Source organism: Nerophis lumbriciformis, linkage group LG12 (genome assembly GCF_033978685.3).
Source record: "Nerophis lumbriciformis linkage group LG12, RoL_Nlum_v2.1, whole genome shotgun sequence".
NCBI lineage: Eukaryota > Metazoa > Chordata > Actinopteri > Syngnathiformes > Syngnathidae > Nerophis > Nerophis lumbriciformis.
The window spans coordinates 47,789,761-47,804,963 of record NC_084559.2 but is presented as its reverse complement, the minus strand read 5'-3'; the positions used below and the strand labels follow the sequence as shown (position 1 = coordinate 47,804,963).

General features: G+C 38.1%; 1 protein-coding gene across 1 annotated transcript; it reads left to right on the top strand.

Moving 5' to 3' along the window:
- The first annotated feature begins 5,791 nt into the window (after positions 1 to 5,791).
- Positions 5,792 to 12,119, top strand: LOC133622964 (uncharacterized). The gene is made up of 10 exons (XM_061985821.2): positions 5,792 to 5,914; positions 8,635 to 8,775; positions 8,973 to 9,083; positions 9,252 to 9,388; positions 9,516 to 9,609; positions 9,708 to 9,807; positions 9,994 to 10,253; positions 10,361 to 10,547; positions 10,814 to 10,941; positions 11,049 to 12,119. Exons 4-10 carry the CDS (start codon positions 9,372 to 9,374, stop codon positions 11,364 to 11,366), a joined length of 1,104 nt encoding a protein of 367 aa, XP_061841805.1. The 5' UTR covers positions 5,792 to 5,914; positions 8,635 to 8,775; positions 8,973 to 9,083; positions 9,252 to 9,371; the 3' UTR covers positions 11,367 to 12,119.
- The last annotated feature ends 3,084 nt before the right edge of the window (positions 12,120 to 15,203 follow it).

The window sequence follows — 15,203 nt, the reverse complement described above, 5'->3', positions numbered from 1 at the left end:
TTTAAGTCTAAGTCGAAGTCTAAGACTCGCCAGTAGAAGGCAGCAGATCTCTGTCCCAAAGACTTGCTTCAAAGCACGGATCACTTGCAGGAGTCACCGCGTGTCCACGCAAAAAAACACCAGCTTCTTGCGTGGCTTCATTCCACGGAGAACCACAAAAGCACTTAGTTGCCATGACGACACCTCTGTCCACTAACGGATGTTGTCTTTTCTCCAGGCTTTTTATAGCAGCTGCTGCTACTTAAAAGAATCCACTTGGGAAAGTCATTAGTTTGCAGACCTGACCAGGGACTGGACCTGGACCTGGATTGTACACATATTGTGTGTGTGTGTGTGTGTGTGTGTGTGTGTGTGTGTGTGTGTGTGTGTGTGTGTGCGTGCGCTGCAGGCTTATGTCAACATGTTGGTGGAGAAAACGTCAGTAAAGAAGAATTGAAGCACCAGCAGCTTTGCAGCTCATGAATATGAAGCGAGACACTTTGGTGGCATTAGCTGCCATTTATGCACAGGTGCATGCTTCTTTCATTTGCTTCTGCACCTGCCAGAGACCAAGAAAAGGAAACAACAAGAGGTGGATTTGCCAGTTGACAGCAGGGTTGCACGGTATACCGGTACTAATATAGTACCACAGTACTAATGAATCATATTCAGTACTATACCGCCTCTAAAAAGTACTGCCCCCCCCCCCCCTTTAATGGGCATGACTGCACGTCGTGACATTGCTGGCTTTACTAGCAGAGGAGCATGTTCGGCAGCGCACACACACAGAGTACTTACAAGCAGATACAGTGTGTAGACAGAAAAGGGAGAATGGGCGCATTTTGGTGTAAAAAGTCAAGATAAAGGTGAAGTTATAACACTGAAACACCCTCAGGAAGAGCTGCTTTAAGACATGCAGCTAACATCCATCCACAGTGTTTTATCTGCTTCTAAATCACTAATCCTGGCCTCCATGGTGACAAATAAAGTAAGTTTCTTACAAGTATCATTATCACTGGAGGACGAGGAATAGCTAAACATGCTTCACTACACACCGTAGGAGGATACAATAGCTCATCGGCGTCACAATGTAAACAAATGCCATGGGTGGATCCACACCTGACATCCACTGTAACGATACCAAGTACAGGAGCGTAGCTAGCCGATACTACTATGATTACATCGATATTTTTTATCATCACAAAGTCTTTCTTCCTTTTTTGAAAATGTTTTTATGTTTATACAGTCAGTAAATATGTCCCTGGACACACGAGGACTTTGAATATGACCAATGTATGATCCTGTAACTACTTGGTATCACATCCATACCTAAATGTGTGGTATCATCCTAAACTAATGTCAAGTATCAAAGAAGAGAAGACTAAGTGATTATTACATCAAAGAGAAAATAAGCAGATATTAAGAGTAAATGAACAAGTGGATTAATAATCCATTTTTACAGTTTGTCCCTCATAATGTGTATAAAATAATAGGTGTATAAATGACACAATATGTTACTGCATACGTCAGCAGCAGTGACGTGCGGTGAGGTTGATGGCTGCTGAGGCACTGACTGTTGTGTTTAGACTAAAGAGGTGACGGCTCAGACACCAGGGGGCAGTATATACAATCATTTATTATATATAATAATAAACAATACAACTAAACTATAGAAATAGAGTGTGTGACTAAAATACAAGAGTGTGTGTGTGGTAAGACTATGTGTGTAGATATCAGAAGTGTGTTACCAAGTGTTGATGAGAAAAAAGGCAGACAAGTCCAAAGAGGGCAAGGCAAAAGGGGTCCAAGATCAGCGAGGGGTCCGTGGGGCAGAGAGAGACGTCAGAGTCCAGGGGCGAGTGAGGAGTCGGGAAACGAAGAAGGCAGTCCAAAAACACCGGGGAAACAACGGGAGATCTCGAGGAGGGAAGACTCGGGAAGGCACTGCGGAAGAGCAACAGACGTCAGAATCACGGAGGGAAAAACAACACAGTAAGAGCGCATAAGGCTTACGGTACACCATGAGAAAACTAAGTTCCCGCGCTGATCCTTGGGTCCACTGGTCCTTTATTGAGCTTGCCCTCATCAGACCCAGGAGTGTAGATTGCCGGTGAGTGATTGCAGCTGGTGGCTGCTGCAGGGCGTGGATGTGCGCACCCGTGGGCGTGTCCCGAGGTGCGCACAGACGGATGAGCGGCGTTGGCAGGAGCCTGAGCCGTAACACTGACTTCATCACAGTCAGATTTACAAACATATGAACCCTAAAGAGTATCTTATTCACCATTTGATTGGCAGCAGTTAACGGGTTATGTTTAAAAGCTCATACCAGCATTCTTCCCTGCTTGGCACTCAGCATCAAGGCTTGGAATTGGGGGTTAAATCACCAAAAGTGATTCCCGGGCGCGGCGCCGCTGCTGCCCACTGCTCCCCTCACCTCCCAGGGGGTGAAGAAGGGGATGGGTCAAAGGCAGAGGACAAATTTCACTACACCTAGTGTGTGTGTGACAATCATTGGTACTTTAACTTAACTTTAACTTTACACATACAAACTGTAGCACACAAAAAAGCACATTTAATTAAAAAAACGTTATTATGGTCTTACCTTTACTTATAAGTACGGGAACAGTGGTGTTGGTGTTGGAGGAGTTGTGAATGAATGAAATATGAAATCTGTGCTGCAGTCTGCAGGTGTACCTAATGTTGTGTCCCTGCAGTCGTTCACGCTCCTCCGGCGCGAGCAATGTTGTTTTTGCACTTTTTGGCTTCTTGTTAAGTGACTTTTTTTGGGTGGATTCGGTCTTGCACGTGGAGGGTTTGGGTGTGTGCTTTGGTTGGTGTGGCGCTCCCGTCGGGGGGTGCAGTCTGCGGCGGGGGTGCAATAACCGGCGCCAGGAGGCGGGATTACGCGAGCCTCACACAGTGCGTCTTCACAGCAGTTTTATGATTGCTCAGCACAAGAAATAGGTTATAAATGATAAATGGGTTGTACTTGTATAGCGCTTTTCTACCTCCAAGATACTCAAAGCGCTTTGACACTACTTCCACATTTACCCATTCACACACACATTCACACACTGATGGAGGGAGCTGCCATGCAAGGCGCTAACCAGCAGCCATCAGGAGCAAGGGTTACACACATACGGTTGTTGACAAAATACACTGTACATTATATACCTCAGCTAACTAAACTATGGAAATGTATAATATAATTCATATAGCAATACGGTCTCACTGCACAGCAGGCCAGCAGTTAGCCCAGTCCGTCCATGTTGAGGCACTGAGTGACGTGCCTCGACTGGCTGCTGATCACCGCACCGTCTCTTCTCAGTATTTGAACGACAAATGTGAAAATTCAGCGATTTTGAATAAAAATAATCTAAAACTGGTGAAGTTACACGGAAAATAACTTTATAGTATAATCACTGGATACATATAACAATTTAATTCATTTTTTTCTTTTTACATTTTTTTTCTTTCCATGATTCCTCCAGTGACCGCACGTCTAATTAGGAGTCTTGTTTGTTTACTTACTACTAAAAGACAAGTTGTCGAGTATGTTCAACATTTTATTTAAGGACTAAATGACAATAATAAACATATGTTTCATGTACACCAGCGGTCTCAAACACGCGGCCGTTATTTTGCGGCCCGCACCTTTATATGAAAATGTAATGTTAGTGCGGCCCGCAAGTTTTATATGAATGGCGCTTGACAGCGTCATACTTGTAAACTAAGGCTGCAGCTAACGATTATTTTTCTATCGACTAATCTATCGATTATTTTTTCGATTAATCGGTTAATCTATAGATTATTTTTTCGATTAATCTATAGATTATTTTTCCTTTTACCGATGATTTTTGTATTTAAAATGAAGACGAAAAAATAAATTTAGGCCAGTTTTTTCAAAAGGTGTGACTTTTATTTACAAAAAAAAAAAGTATGGCCACTCAGTCAACATTGACAACAACATGGCAATATATTCTGTAACAATGTAAGCATTTAAAATGTTTAACATTTAACGAAATTAAAAGTAGCTTATTTGCTTTTTAATGTGCAAATATAAAAGTAAACATCCAGTGCAAATCTTAAGAGTAAAATCCCCAGTGTTAAATATGCAGTGTTGACATGAATGACATCCATCAGAGTTATTACAACAACAGCTGGAGTAAAAGGCCCCCCAGTGTTGGTGTTGATTTCCATGGTTAAAGGAGACAGTGTTGGAGGTACTCTGATTACTCTGATTAGCCCCGCCCTCCAGCCCCTCCTCGTGTCCACACCCTCAACACTTTTCTGGATGTTTAAGGACTGTGGTAAATTGCTTCTCCTCTCTTACTAAATCAATTATTTGTCATTTGTAGCATCATGTCAGAATTTACTTTATATTGTTGCTCAATATGTAATGAAGTTATTTGTGTACGGTTTTGTATCTAATAAATATGGTATTCTAAAGTGAATGTTAGCTTAAATGTTAGGCACCTCAGACTTGGTTTTTGCGCGGGATGTGGGACAATTTCAAACATTATGTGAAATAGAATATTTAATATGTAAATTGTACATAATTATATACTGTATAAACCTGGAAAACTTATGTTTTACTCACGTATTCACAAAATACTGGTTTTCACTGTAGTATAGTGATGTACATGTACATTGATCCCTATACTTGAGTACTTCAAATGCCTAATGGAGTGCTTCAGTACTTATATCTTAGAATTATCATTTTATTTTTATTTTTATATATATATATTTTTTTTTAATGTTTTTATTTTTCTAACTTTTAATACGAGGGTTTTTCGACCACGGAGCACAACATTAGAAGAGTCATTTTAACACGTTTGTTACATTTACGGGAAACATTTAAGCCCAAAAATACATTATTTTTGCACCCAGTGCAAATAAGGCAGAACCTTTGTCACAACAGTGGAAGCTAAGTATGTTAGCCGCTTGGCTAACAGCCCTAACTAGCAGACGAGGCTGGCAGAGCACTGGGCGGACAGGTGAGTTTACCGTCGCTGCCACGAAGCGAAAGGGGGAACTCGTATAAATACCACAGTGTTTCTATGTCTAATATCAGGTTAGTGTGCCGGGTCATTTTGTCATTGTATAATCTTGTGACGATATGCTCCGTGTGCAGGCTGGGAAAGGGAGAGTTAAAAGATGTCAAAGTATTGTAAGGACGCCACTCGCGCCGTTATCAACAGGTGACAGCCTTTAATGAATGTCGTAACCCGACTACTGTAAGCTGTATTCAACGCCAAAATAAATATATAATAATGAACGCACAGAAACCGGCTTTTACTCTGTTCTTCGTTACACACACACACCAAACTTGAACCTCCCCTTGCTCTGTAAACTGCATGTAACAATTGGCTTCAAGTTTATATCAGAAACCAGAACATTTTTAACTATTAAATAAACTAACATAGGGCTCAGTCCATTACAGTATAGATGCATGTATATATATATATATATATATATATATATATATATATATATATATATATATATATATATATATATATATATATATATATATATATATATATATATATATATATATATGTATGTATGTATGTATGTATATATATATGTGTATGTGTATATATATATATATATATATATATATATATATATATATATATATATATATACACATACACATATATAGTATTAATTACAAATGCATTGCAGTTCATAAAAATAATAATTTAAAAAAGGCTGCAGTATCACATATACCCAGAACTGTGATACGTTGACTTATTTTCTGGCATTCTGAATGAAATGTGCATGTGGATGGATCCTTATTATGTTGCTGTAATCCTGCTTATGTGCTATATACTTTCTACAGGGAAAATGCTGGTAAAAGTGAGAGTGGGTGATGTCCAAAAAGTTGTTAGAATAACAGAACCAAATTTGTCGGACTTTTTGAATGCAGGTAGGAATTTGATATTGTGAATGTGATGTTTGCACACAAGCTTTAAGTGTGCTATGAGCAGAGTTTGTACACAGCCTTGAATGTCTGGAAATATAGTGTTTTCCAGGTTTGAAATCAGAATCATCTTTGTTGGCCATGTATGTAAAACACACAAGGAATTTGACTCCGGTAAACTGTGCTTTCCCTGAAACAATGAACGAAAAAATAAATATATATTTATATATATATATATATATATATATATATATATATATATATATAAATGTGCTGGAAAATGCTGGATTTACTTTATGATGGCCAGTGTCAGAATTTAAAAATGGATAGTTTGATGTAATTGTGTTGCTCCAGGTGGAAGCATCAAATGTTGTCATGCAGTATATATATAGATATATATAGTCTATTTAAAGCTTTGGCTTCTTTAAAAAGTTTACATTTTATCTTGAAAGTGCTGGAAAATAGTTTGAATTCTGCTCCTAAAAAGCTGTATGTTAGTTAATAGCACTGTTTCAATTACATTAAAATTCAGTTAAATTTAGCTATAGAAAACTGCTCTCACTTTATAACTAATGGTAAACACAAAGTTTATATTATAACTCAAATGATAGGTTTGCATTCCAAATTTAGTGTCTGTAACTGGGTTTCCATAACAGATTTTTTGCAAAATAAAAGCAACATTTCTAAATGACGATGCTCATGAAATCTCATCCCGCAAGAATTCGGCATAGGAAGGTGGACTCTCCTAAAATCCATATAACACTCCGTATTCCTATGTTGTTATAACACAAAATGGCTTCAAACACTCACAAAATGCTACAAAAACCCATAAAATGACTTAAAAAACACACAGAATACTACAAAAACCCATAAAATGACTTAAAAAAAACACACAGAATACAACAAAACCCATAAAATGACTTAAAACACACATACAATACCCCCAAAACACACAAAATACTCAAAAAACACACAAAATGACTTAAAAAACACGGAATACTACAAAAACCCATAAAAAGACTTAAAACACACATACAATACCCCCAAAATACTGAAAGAACACAAAATGACTTAAAAAACACAGAATACTACAAAAACCCTTAAAAAGACTTAAAACTCACATAAAGTACCCCCAAAACACTACAAAAACACACATCAAAAACACAAAACTCAGAAAATGACTTAAAACGCACATAAAATACCCCAGAAACACACAACATGACTTAAAAAACCCACAACATGACTTAAAAACGCAATATACTCAGAAAATGACTTGAAACACATCAAATACCCCACAAAAAACACACATAACACTACAAAAACCCATGGAATGACTTAAAAAGCACAAAATACTCCAAAACACACAAAATTACTTAAAAAACACACAGCATACTACAAAAACCCACACAAAGACTTAAAACACACATAAAATACCCCCAAAATACTCCAAAAACACACAAAAGTACTTTAAAAAACACACGTATTACTACAAAAGCCATAAAAAGATTTAAAATACACACAAAATACTCCAAAAACCAATAAAATGACTTAAAACACACAGAATACTACACAAACCCAAAAAATGACTAAAAAACACATAAAACACTCAGAAAATGACTTAAAACACACACACAAACCACACAAAATGACTTAAAAACAAAAATAAATCTACAAAAATACACAAGATACTTTGAAAACACAAAACATTACTTAAAAAACACAAAATAACTTCAACACATGTAATTACTAAAAGAAAATACAACAGAAAAACCCATACAAAATGACTTCCAAAAATACACAAAATACGGCATAGCTTGGTTGGTAGAGTGGCCGTGCCAGCAACTTGAGGGTTCCAGGTTCGATTCCCGCTTCCGCCATCCTAGTCACTGCCGTTGTGTCCTTGGGCAAGACACTTGACCCACCTGCTCCCAGTGCCACCCACACTGCTTTCAATGGAACTTACATATTGGCTTTCACTATGTAAAGCGCTTTGAGTCACGAGGGAAAAGCGTTATATAAATATAATTCATTTCATTTCATTTTACTCCAAAAACACACAAACTGACTTCAAGAACAAAATATGAATAAAACTAGTAAAACTAATAAAGGTCACATAGTTTAAAGTGTGTTTCTACTTCCCTGGTTACAGTGTGTTTAACCAGTGTGTGTATGGACTAAGAGTCTAGTTACAGTTCAAACACTTTTAAAGACGGGAATTTAGGGTTTGGGCTGTTGTTGAAGCAGCTCTCGCCACAATTTTGCTCTGGAGATGTGGTGAAAACAATAGTGAGTAACCCTGGTCTAGGCACTATTGAGCGTAGGTGGCCAGAGCACTAAATCATGAGGTGTGTGTGTAAATATTTTTGCTTCATTGTTAATGGCGAGGTTACTAAACAATCACCTGTTAGCTTACCAGCGTGAAGATATGCAAATAAGATTACAGTTATCATAAATCATCTTTCATTTGATGTGTTTTTTGAATTGAGTGTGCAATTTCACATTTGTTGGCCCTTTTTTTTGGTAACCCTATTTGAAATGATATATAGGAGTATCAAGTCATTAGGTTTTTCTAATGATCATTGTTCTTATATTTGTGTGTACAGTATTTGTTTTGACTGGGCCTTTCAACTTTGGCTGTATGTTTCGCTTCAAAATAACTGATTTGAAACTCATTTTAAAAATATATCAAATGACCTGTCGGTTTCCGCTTTTTTTCTGTTTCCTAGCATTTGGCAAATTCGGCGTCCCAGCTGTAACAGAAGGTGTCAAAGTTGTTGACAGTTCAGGGACTGAGATAGATGATGATGTTTTGGAGGAAATTGTGAAGGATCCATCCACTGGGGTACTAACCATCAAATACGAAACAGGTTTGTTACCGCTTTAAATTTGTAAGCTATATTAACATTTTTATTCCAATAGTGAGAAGAGGTCAATCTTTATTTATAATCAAGCTAAGTAACTTTTTTCTTCAAAGCAAACCGATGTTCTCCATTAGATTAGGTGTGGCTTTATGAACAAATTGTGTCCAACATGTCTTCTTTCTCCTTTTTGCAATGGTGGTTAGAATCTGTCTCCAAAGTCCCAATCATCCGTTTGTTCATGGGACTCAGACACAATCATCCTTGAAGACACTCCTACCAGAAAGCGTGAGAGGCTGGACTCTGAAGCTGTGCAAGTAAGACTAATGCTTTTATTGAACAAGGATTCAAATGCTTCGAACAATGATCTTAAATTGCATCGTATGAGGGCTATGTTTAAGTTATGTCCAGATTTTAACATTGTATTGTACTAAATATAGATTTCTTAAACTGTTTTATATTTTTGTTTGATATTTTTATTTCAGCTGGTGAAATCCATTCTTACCAAGAAATCGGGTGGAGAATATATAATAATTGAATACAACCGAACTAAGTCCTTGACAGATGAGAGCAGAAGAAAATTGGTGAATATACTGGCAGCTGAGATGACGGAGAAGAATGGGTAAGTTGTTTATTGCTTTTGATTGGCACATGTGTTCTTATTTAGGTTTCAGAGTCATTTTAAATCTAAAGTAAATAATAAACATTTCATGTATGACAAATAAACTTGAATGTGATTCTTTTTTAAGTACATCTCCATCTAGACAGGTGAAGGAAATGTATGCACAAGGAATTGTGAACTTGTTCCCCAACCTCAGAGACCCATTTTCCAAGAATGGCTATGTGAGTTACACACTCTTAATTGTTGTTATAGTTTTTATTTTGAGTCGTCCCAGAGTATGTTGTGACTAATAGTGCCTATTTTTGCAATTCTCTCAAAGGAACATTTTTATGATAGCAACAGTGGTACTGGGTACTTGTCCTGGAGAATTACAACTATTCAGAGATGCAGTGCTAAAGAAAGGCGATCATCATTTGGAGGTAATCCTATATTATTCTTGAAAAATGTATTGAATAGAATAGTCATATGAGCACTTATTGGTTTTGTTGCAATGCTTTTCAGCCAATAACCAAACATTTTTTCATAAACGTTGGGTCACATCCAGCCGACAAAGTGTTTTGAACTGTATGTGATTGTCATGAGTAGTATGTCCCCATATTGTTTAGCTTTGGCGGAAGAACCATCCGATGAAGACAAGTCGGGAGGACCAACTGTTGGACGAGTTACCCAATTCATTCCAGAGATTGTCCTGTCTGAAGATGAGTGCAAGGAAGCGATGTCACTGATGAAACATTCGGCTGACGTGGACATGGTCATCAAAAAGATGAAGCTGACATTTGCCCATCGGCATAACACGGTCCTGGACCCACAGCAGTCAAGCAACATTCTATCTTATTTTCCTCGTTTTAAAGACATCAAAGGCTTGGTAATTATCTCATCAACATTTTCTGTATTAATGTTGTACAACTATTGCACATTTTAACTGTCGTTTACTGTGTAATTTTAAAATTGGTACCTAACTTCCCACCACAGGTTGAACAGGATTTTGTTCTAATGTTTGGAGAGGATGTATCGGGCAAGTTTCTGGAGAAGTGGCCAACCACATTCAAAAAGAAGATCATCCAACAATGCAGAAAGCTTCCCTCCATCACTGAGCTTGAGAAACTCCTGATGGCAGCTGACCCTCCTGAGGATGGGGCTGAAGTGAACGTTGACTTTGGTAAGATGTTTGTAAGGATACATTCATTTAAATGAGGAAGCATGTTCAAAATGCGGACTTACAACCATAATTAGAACAAAATTCCAAAGTCTTTGGCCTCACCAAGAAGATTTTTTTGAAAAAAGGAGCTTCTTCAGGTGTTTTTAAAGTGCCATATTTTTATATATAAATAAATAAAGTAATGAAAATGCCACTGACCTTGCAGTGTATTAAATTAAATTGTTGGTCCACATTTGAAGTAGGCTATCAAACTTGCTCTGTTTCAGGTTGGGACAATGACCTCTCATCCATTTTGCTGCTCTTACACTTGATCCCACCGACTGCTCTAGGTCGGAAGAGGCCAGGAAAAGTTTCTGCATCCCGGGCTGAGAAGCATCTTGTGGTCTTCAAGAAGGTTTGTATTGTTCTCTAATAAAGGATTTTTAGTTTACAATAATTGATGTAATCATTTCTATAATATAACCACAACCATGTCGATTTTTTTTATTCTTCTCTCCATAGACTGGAACAAGCATCCAAGAACATCTTGACACCATTACTACCAGCACTCAACCCTATCTCCTGGCTGTTGGAGTGAGGAAGAATACAATCCACCAGTTCTTCATAATTCTCGACAAGGATGCCATACCTTGCAGGTCACACTCCTCTCTTGGTGCTTTTGATGAACTGTTTAAAGCACACTTTGTGTTTACGACATCATACCACACCATGCTCCACAACATGTACACATTCATCCAGACTACTTTGTACAACATTGATGTTGGGAAGGTCAAAGAGAGTCCTCGTGTTGCTGAAATTAGGACAAGGTTGCTTCTGTAGTGTTTGACTTTTGTCTTCCACCATTAAGTGTTTTGTTTGTCAGGCTGAGTTCCCGAGTTCAAACATGCTTGTTCGTCATTTACGTTTAGTTCACGGCTACCTGTCTGGAAAAAATCTTAACCTTAAATGCGTTCAAACTGGATGTGGTGGTGTGTTTGGTACTTTCTCTGGTTTTAGGAAGCATTTGAAAACAAAACACTCAGAGTGTACTGAACTACAGATTGGCACCTATGTTCACTTAAACAGGACAGAAGAGACAGTGTCAGTTAATGTAGATGAGTCAGCCACAACATCTGAACAGTCGAGACAAGCTAATAGGAGCAGTCTGGATTTGTGTACCACTGCTGTTGCACAACTTAAGGTAGCTGGATTAAGTCAGTCTACTATGAATGGTTTTGTCTCATCCATGGAGGAAGTGTACAGAGTACCGCTGTGACTTTCATTGTCTGTTCAGAAGTGGCATTTGACATGCCTGTGTTTTGTAAGATAAAAAATATTATTGTCAAAGCTGATGATGTATTACTCTGTGGGAAACTGATGGAAACTGTGTTTTGAGGAGCATTACCATGCCTATAAGGTCAGGTTGCATCCAGACAAAGTTGTTAAGGTTTTGGACATAAAGAAACTGCCTTACTCCAAACCATTTGATGTTCAAATGGCGTCACATCATGTTCCACATTGTATGTTGTCCCATATTGCCATTTCATGCAGACCTAAGGTCACCCTTTCTGTATTCTCTCCCTAAAGTTGATTGTTCTGCCTGACAAAGAAATAAAGGTAATTAAATGTATGATATTGTATTACTGTGTTTTGCACTCACTTGATATTTACAAGACAAAGTTGTTGAGACTTAATTTGACACTGCACAAGAGTAAATCAAGTAGAATGAGCCCCATTTTTTTTTCAGAAATAGTGTGAGGTTTTACAAACACTGCAATGTTAAAGCATTTTTACTATTTACTAAATATTTTTTTTCTTCACTGCAAGGGAGTGAATAATCAACATATTATGAAACCTTATCAGAGTTATTTGAACACCAAAGCAGTGTTAATGAGCAAATACATTTAACTTGGTGTACATTTATCACCACAGAAGAGTAATTTATCAACACTACTCAAGAGTAATATTTACACTAATCAGAGTTAAAAAATAAGTTGAACAACACTCTACAGTGTAACATTTTTTGACTCTATTTAGTGTTCATTTAACTATAAATTTAACACTATGGAAAGAGTAAATTTAACACCAGACAACACTACAGTGTTACAATTTCGGACTCTATTTAGTGTTCATTTAACTCTTTAAATTTAACACTATGGAAAAAGTAAATTTAACACCAGCTCAGGTTAGGACCATATAGACTCGGGAATAGTGTTAAATTTAACTCTTTAAGTGTTGATTTGACACTATGTAATTTACTGTAGCCGCTAGCAAACAAGAGTATGACCATAATAGAATTGCTTGTCAATGAAATTAATTAAATTAAAGAATGTCATACTTGAATAACATAAAGTTGAAATAAATGATGAAGATAAAGATTGTAAAAGCCAACAGGGGTAAAAGTTAGGACCACAGTCCAGATTGTGTAGGACATACTTGCCAACCTTGAGACCTCCGAATTCGGGAGATTCAAACTGTCCTGGATAAACTGAAATTCTTGTTTCCATTCGTTTTGGAACTTGCAAGCGTATTTCTTCATCTTACTCGTCGTCGGCGTCGCCAACTCGCCATGGCTGTATCTTCCTCGTTCTTCTGCTTCGTCTCCTTGTTGTGTGTGCAGTTGTGCACTCTCTAAAAGCCCTAGATGTTATAATGTGATTGGGCAGGCACGCTGTTTATATTGTGGAAAAGCGGACGTGAGAACAGGCTGTCGACTCGTCACTCAGGTCCGCATGGAGCTGGAGGGGGCGTGGCCTCCAGCTCCAGCTAGAAATCGGGAAAAAATCGGGAGAATATTTGTCCCGGGAGGTTTTCGGGAGAGCCGCTGAAATTCGGGAGTCTCCCGGGAATATCGTGAGGGTTGGCAAGTATGGTGTAGGGGGGGATAATATATGTTAGCTAACTAGACAATCAGATGGACAGTGGCTGTACAGTATTATACAAGTCTACATTTAGTCTAGCTTCAAGTAACAATATTCAAATACTAACATTGTTGGGTAAGACACAATTTGCTTTTATTCTGAATCCAGTGAAACAGATTGGTAGTTTTAGCTGATATAAAGACTTCCAGGTGTTTATATATGTTTATGTTGAAGTATTGGCAGACGCTTTTATCCAAAGCGACATACATTGTTGGGGCGGCATGGCGTGCCAGAAACCTGAGGGTTGCAGGTTCGCTCCCCGCCTCTTACCATCCAAAAATCGCTGCCGTTGTGTCCTTGGGCGGGACACTTCACCCTTTGCCCCCGGTGCCACTCACACCGGTGAATTGTATGATGAATGACAGGTGGTGGTCGGAGGGGCCGTTGGCGCAAATTGCAGCCACGCTTCCGTCAGTCTACCCCAGGGCAGCTGTGGCTATGAACGTAGCTTACCACCACCAGGTGTGAATGAATGATGGGTTCTACGTGTAAAGCGACTTTGGGTACTTAGAAAAGCGCTATATAAATCCCAGTTATTATTATTATTATACATAAAAAATACATATAAAACAATGACTGTAAACATGATCATTTAAGGGAAGAATGTAATAGAAAATATCAATACAAAGTGTCAAGACAGAATAAACTCTGTGTGTCAGGCTTGTCCCTGACAGTTTGACTATGTTTTAGTTTTTTCTCTGTTTGTCTTAGTTTCCTGTCAGCGCTTTTATTTTGTCTTCATTTCCTGAGTGTCTCCCTGAGTGCTGCTTCCCCTCAGCTGTGGCTGATTGGCACCTGGCCACACCTGGTGTCAATCAGCCAGCTACTATTTAAACCTGCCTTCTCCTCCAGTCATTGCTGGATCATTGTCGTTACTACCTGTCGTGTCGTTGTTTGCTGTATGCTGTCGTTAAGCTATTCCCTGGATCCTGACTCCTGTTCCTGCTTCCTGTTTTCTGGTTCGTGTTTTCATTTTCTTATTTTTGAACATTAAAAACATGTTTTCTAGTACAATGCCTTCCGCCTTCTCTGCATCTTGGGGTTCGTCACCTACAAGCTCTGACACTGTGCTGCTGCAGCAACAGAGATACAGTCTATAAGATGTATAGATATCTCATGTATTCATACATTGTTTATGTAGCATGTATATATAACCTACTCATATTGTTTCTTCAACTTCAAAATAGCTGACCCTTCTCTGGGATTATATTCCCAGTTTTGATCTGGCAGGTCTGCTCACTTATAGCATATAAGAATATTCTATTACTGTTAAGCAAACTATGAATAATAAAACATGTGTCCTTTATCATAGCTACACGTATGACAAAAAAGCGTGTGAAAATCAGTGGTATTCAGTGAGGTAAGATGAATGAAATGTTCATTGCTCCTGCCAAATGGATTGCACTGATCACCACTCCAAGATGGCGGCCCCGCGTCTCGTCAGCGCCAGTAGGCAGTAGCGCTCCATGCTGCGTACCCTTAGAACATGTCTATGCTCCCCGGTACAACTATTTTATTATATACTATTTACTTATTCTGAAAATAAAAGTAAACTTGTCCATTTTACATTTTCAAAACAAAGACATACAACTTATTTTCGTAAAAATAATCAAATATTTAACAATGTATTGAAACAACAGTAGCATTAGGAAAGAGAACAAAGAAACAAAATAAATTGTCATGTCTGTGTAATCATGTTTTGTTTTAAGTCATGTTTTGTTTAGTTTCTGGCTTTTCACTCCCTTGTCTTGTTTGC

Coding starts and splice junctions, on each gene's coding strand:
- LOC133622964 (XM_061985821.2), top strand. Junction 10,254..10,360: donor TTAAAGACATCAAAGGCTTG/GTAATTATCTCA, acceptor TTCCCACCACAG/GTTGAACAGGATTTTGTTCT. Junction 10,942..11,048: donor ATCTTGTGGTCTTCAAGAAG/GTTTGTATTGTT, acceptor TTCTCTCCATAG/ACTGGAACAAGCATCCAAGA.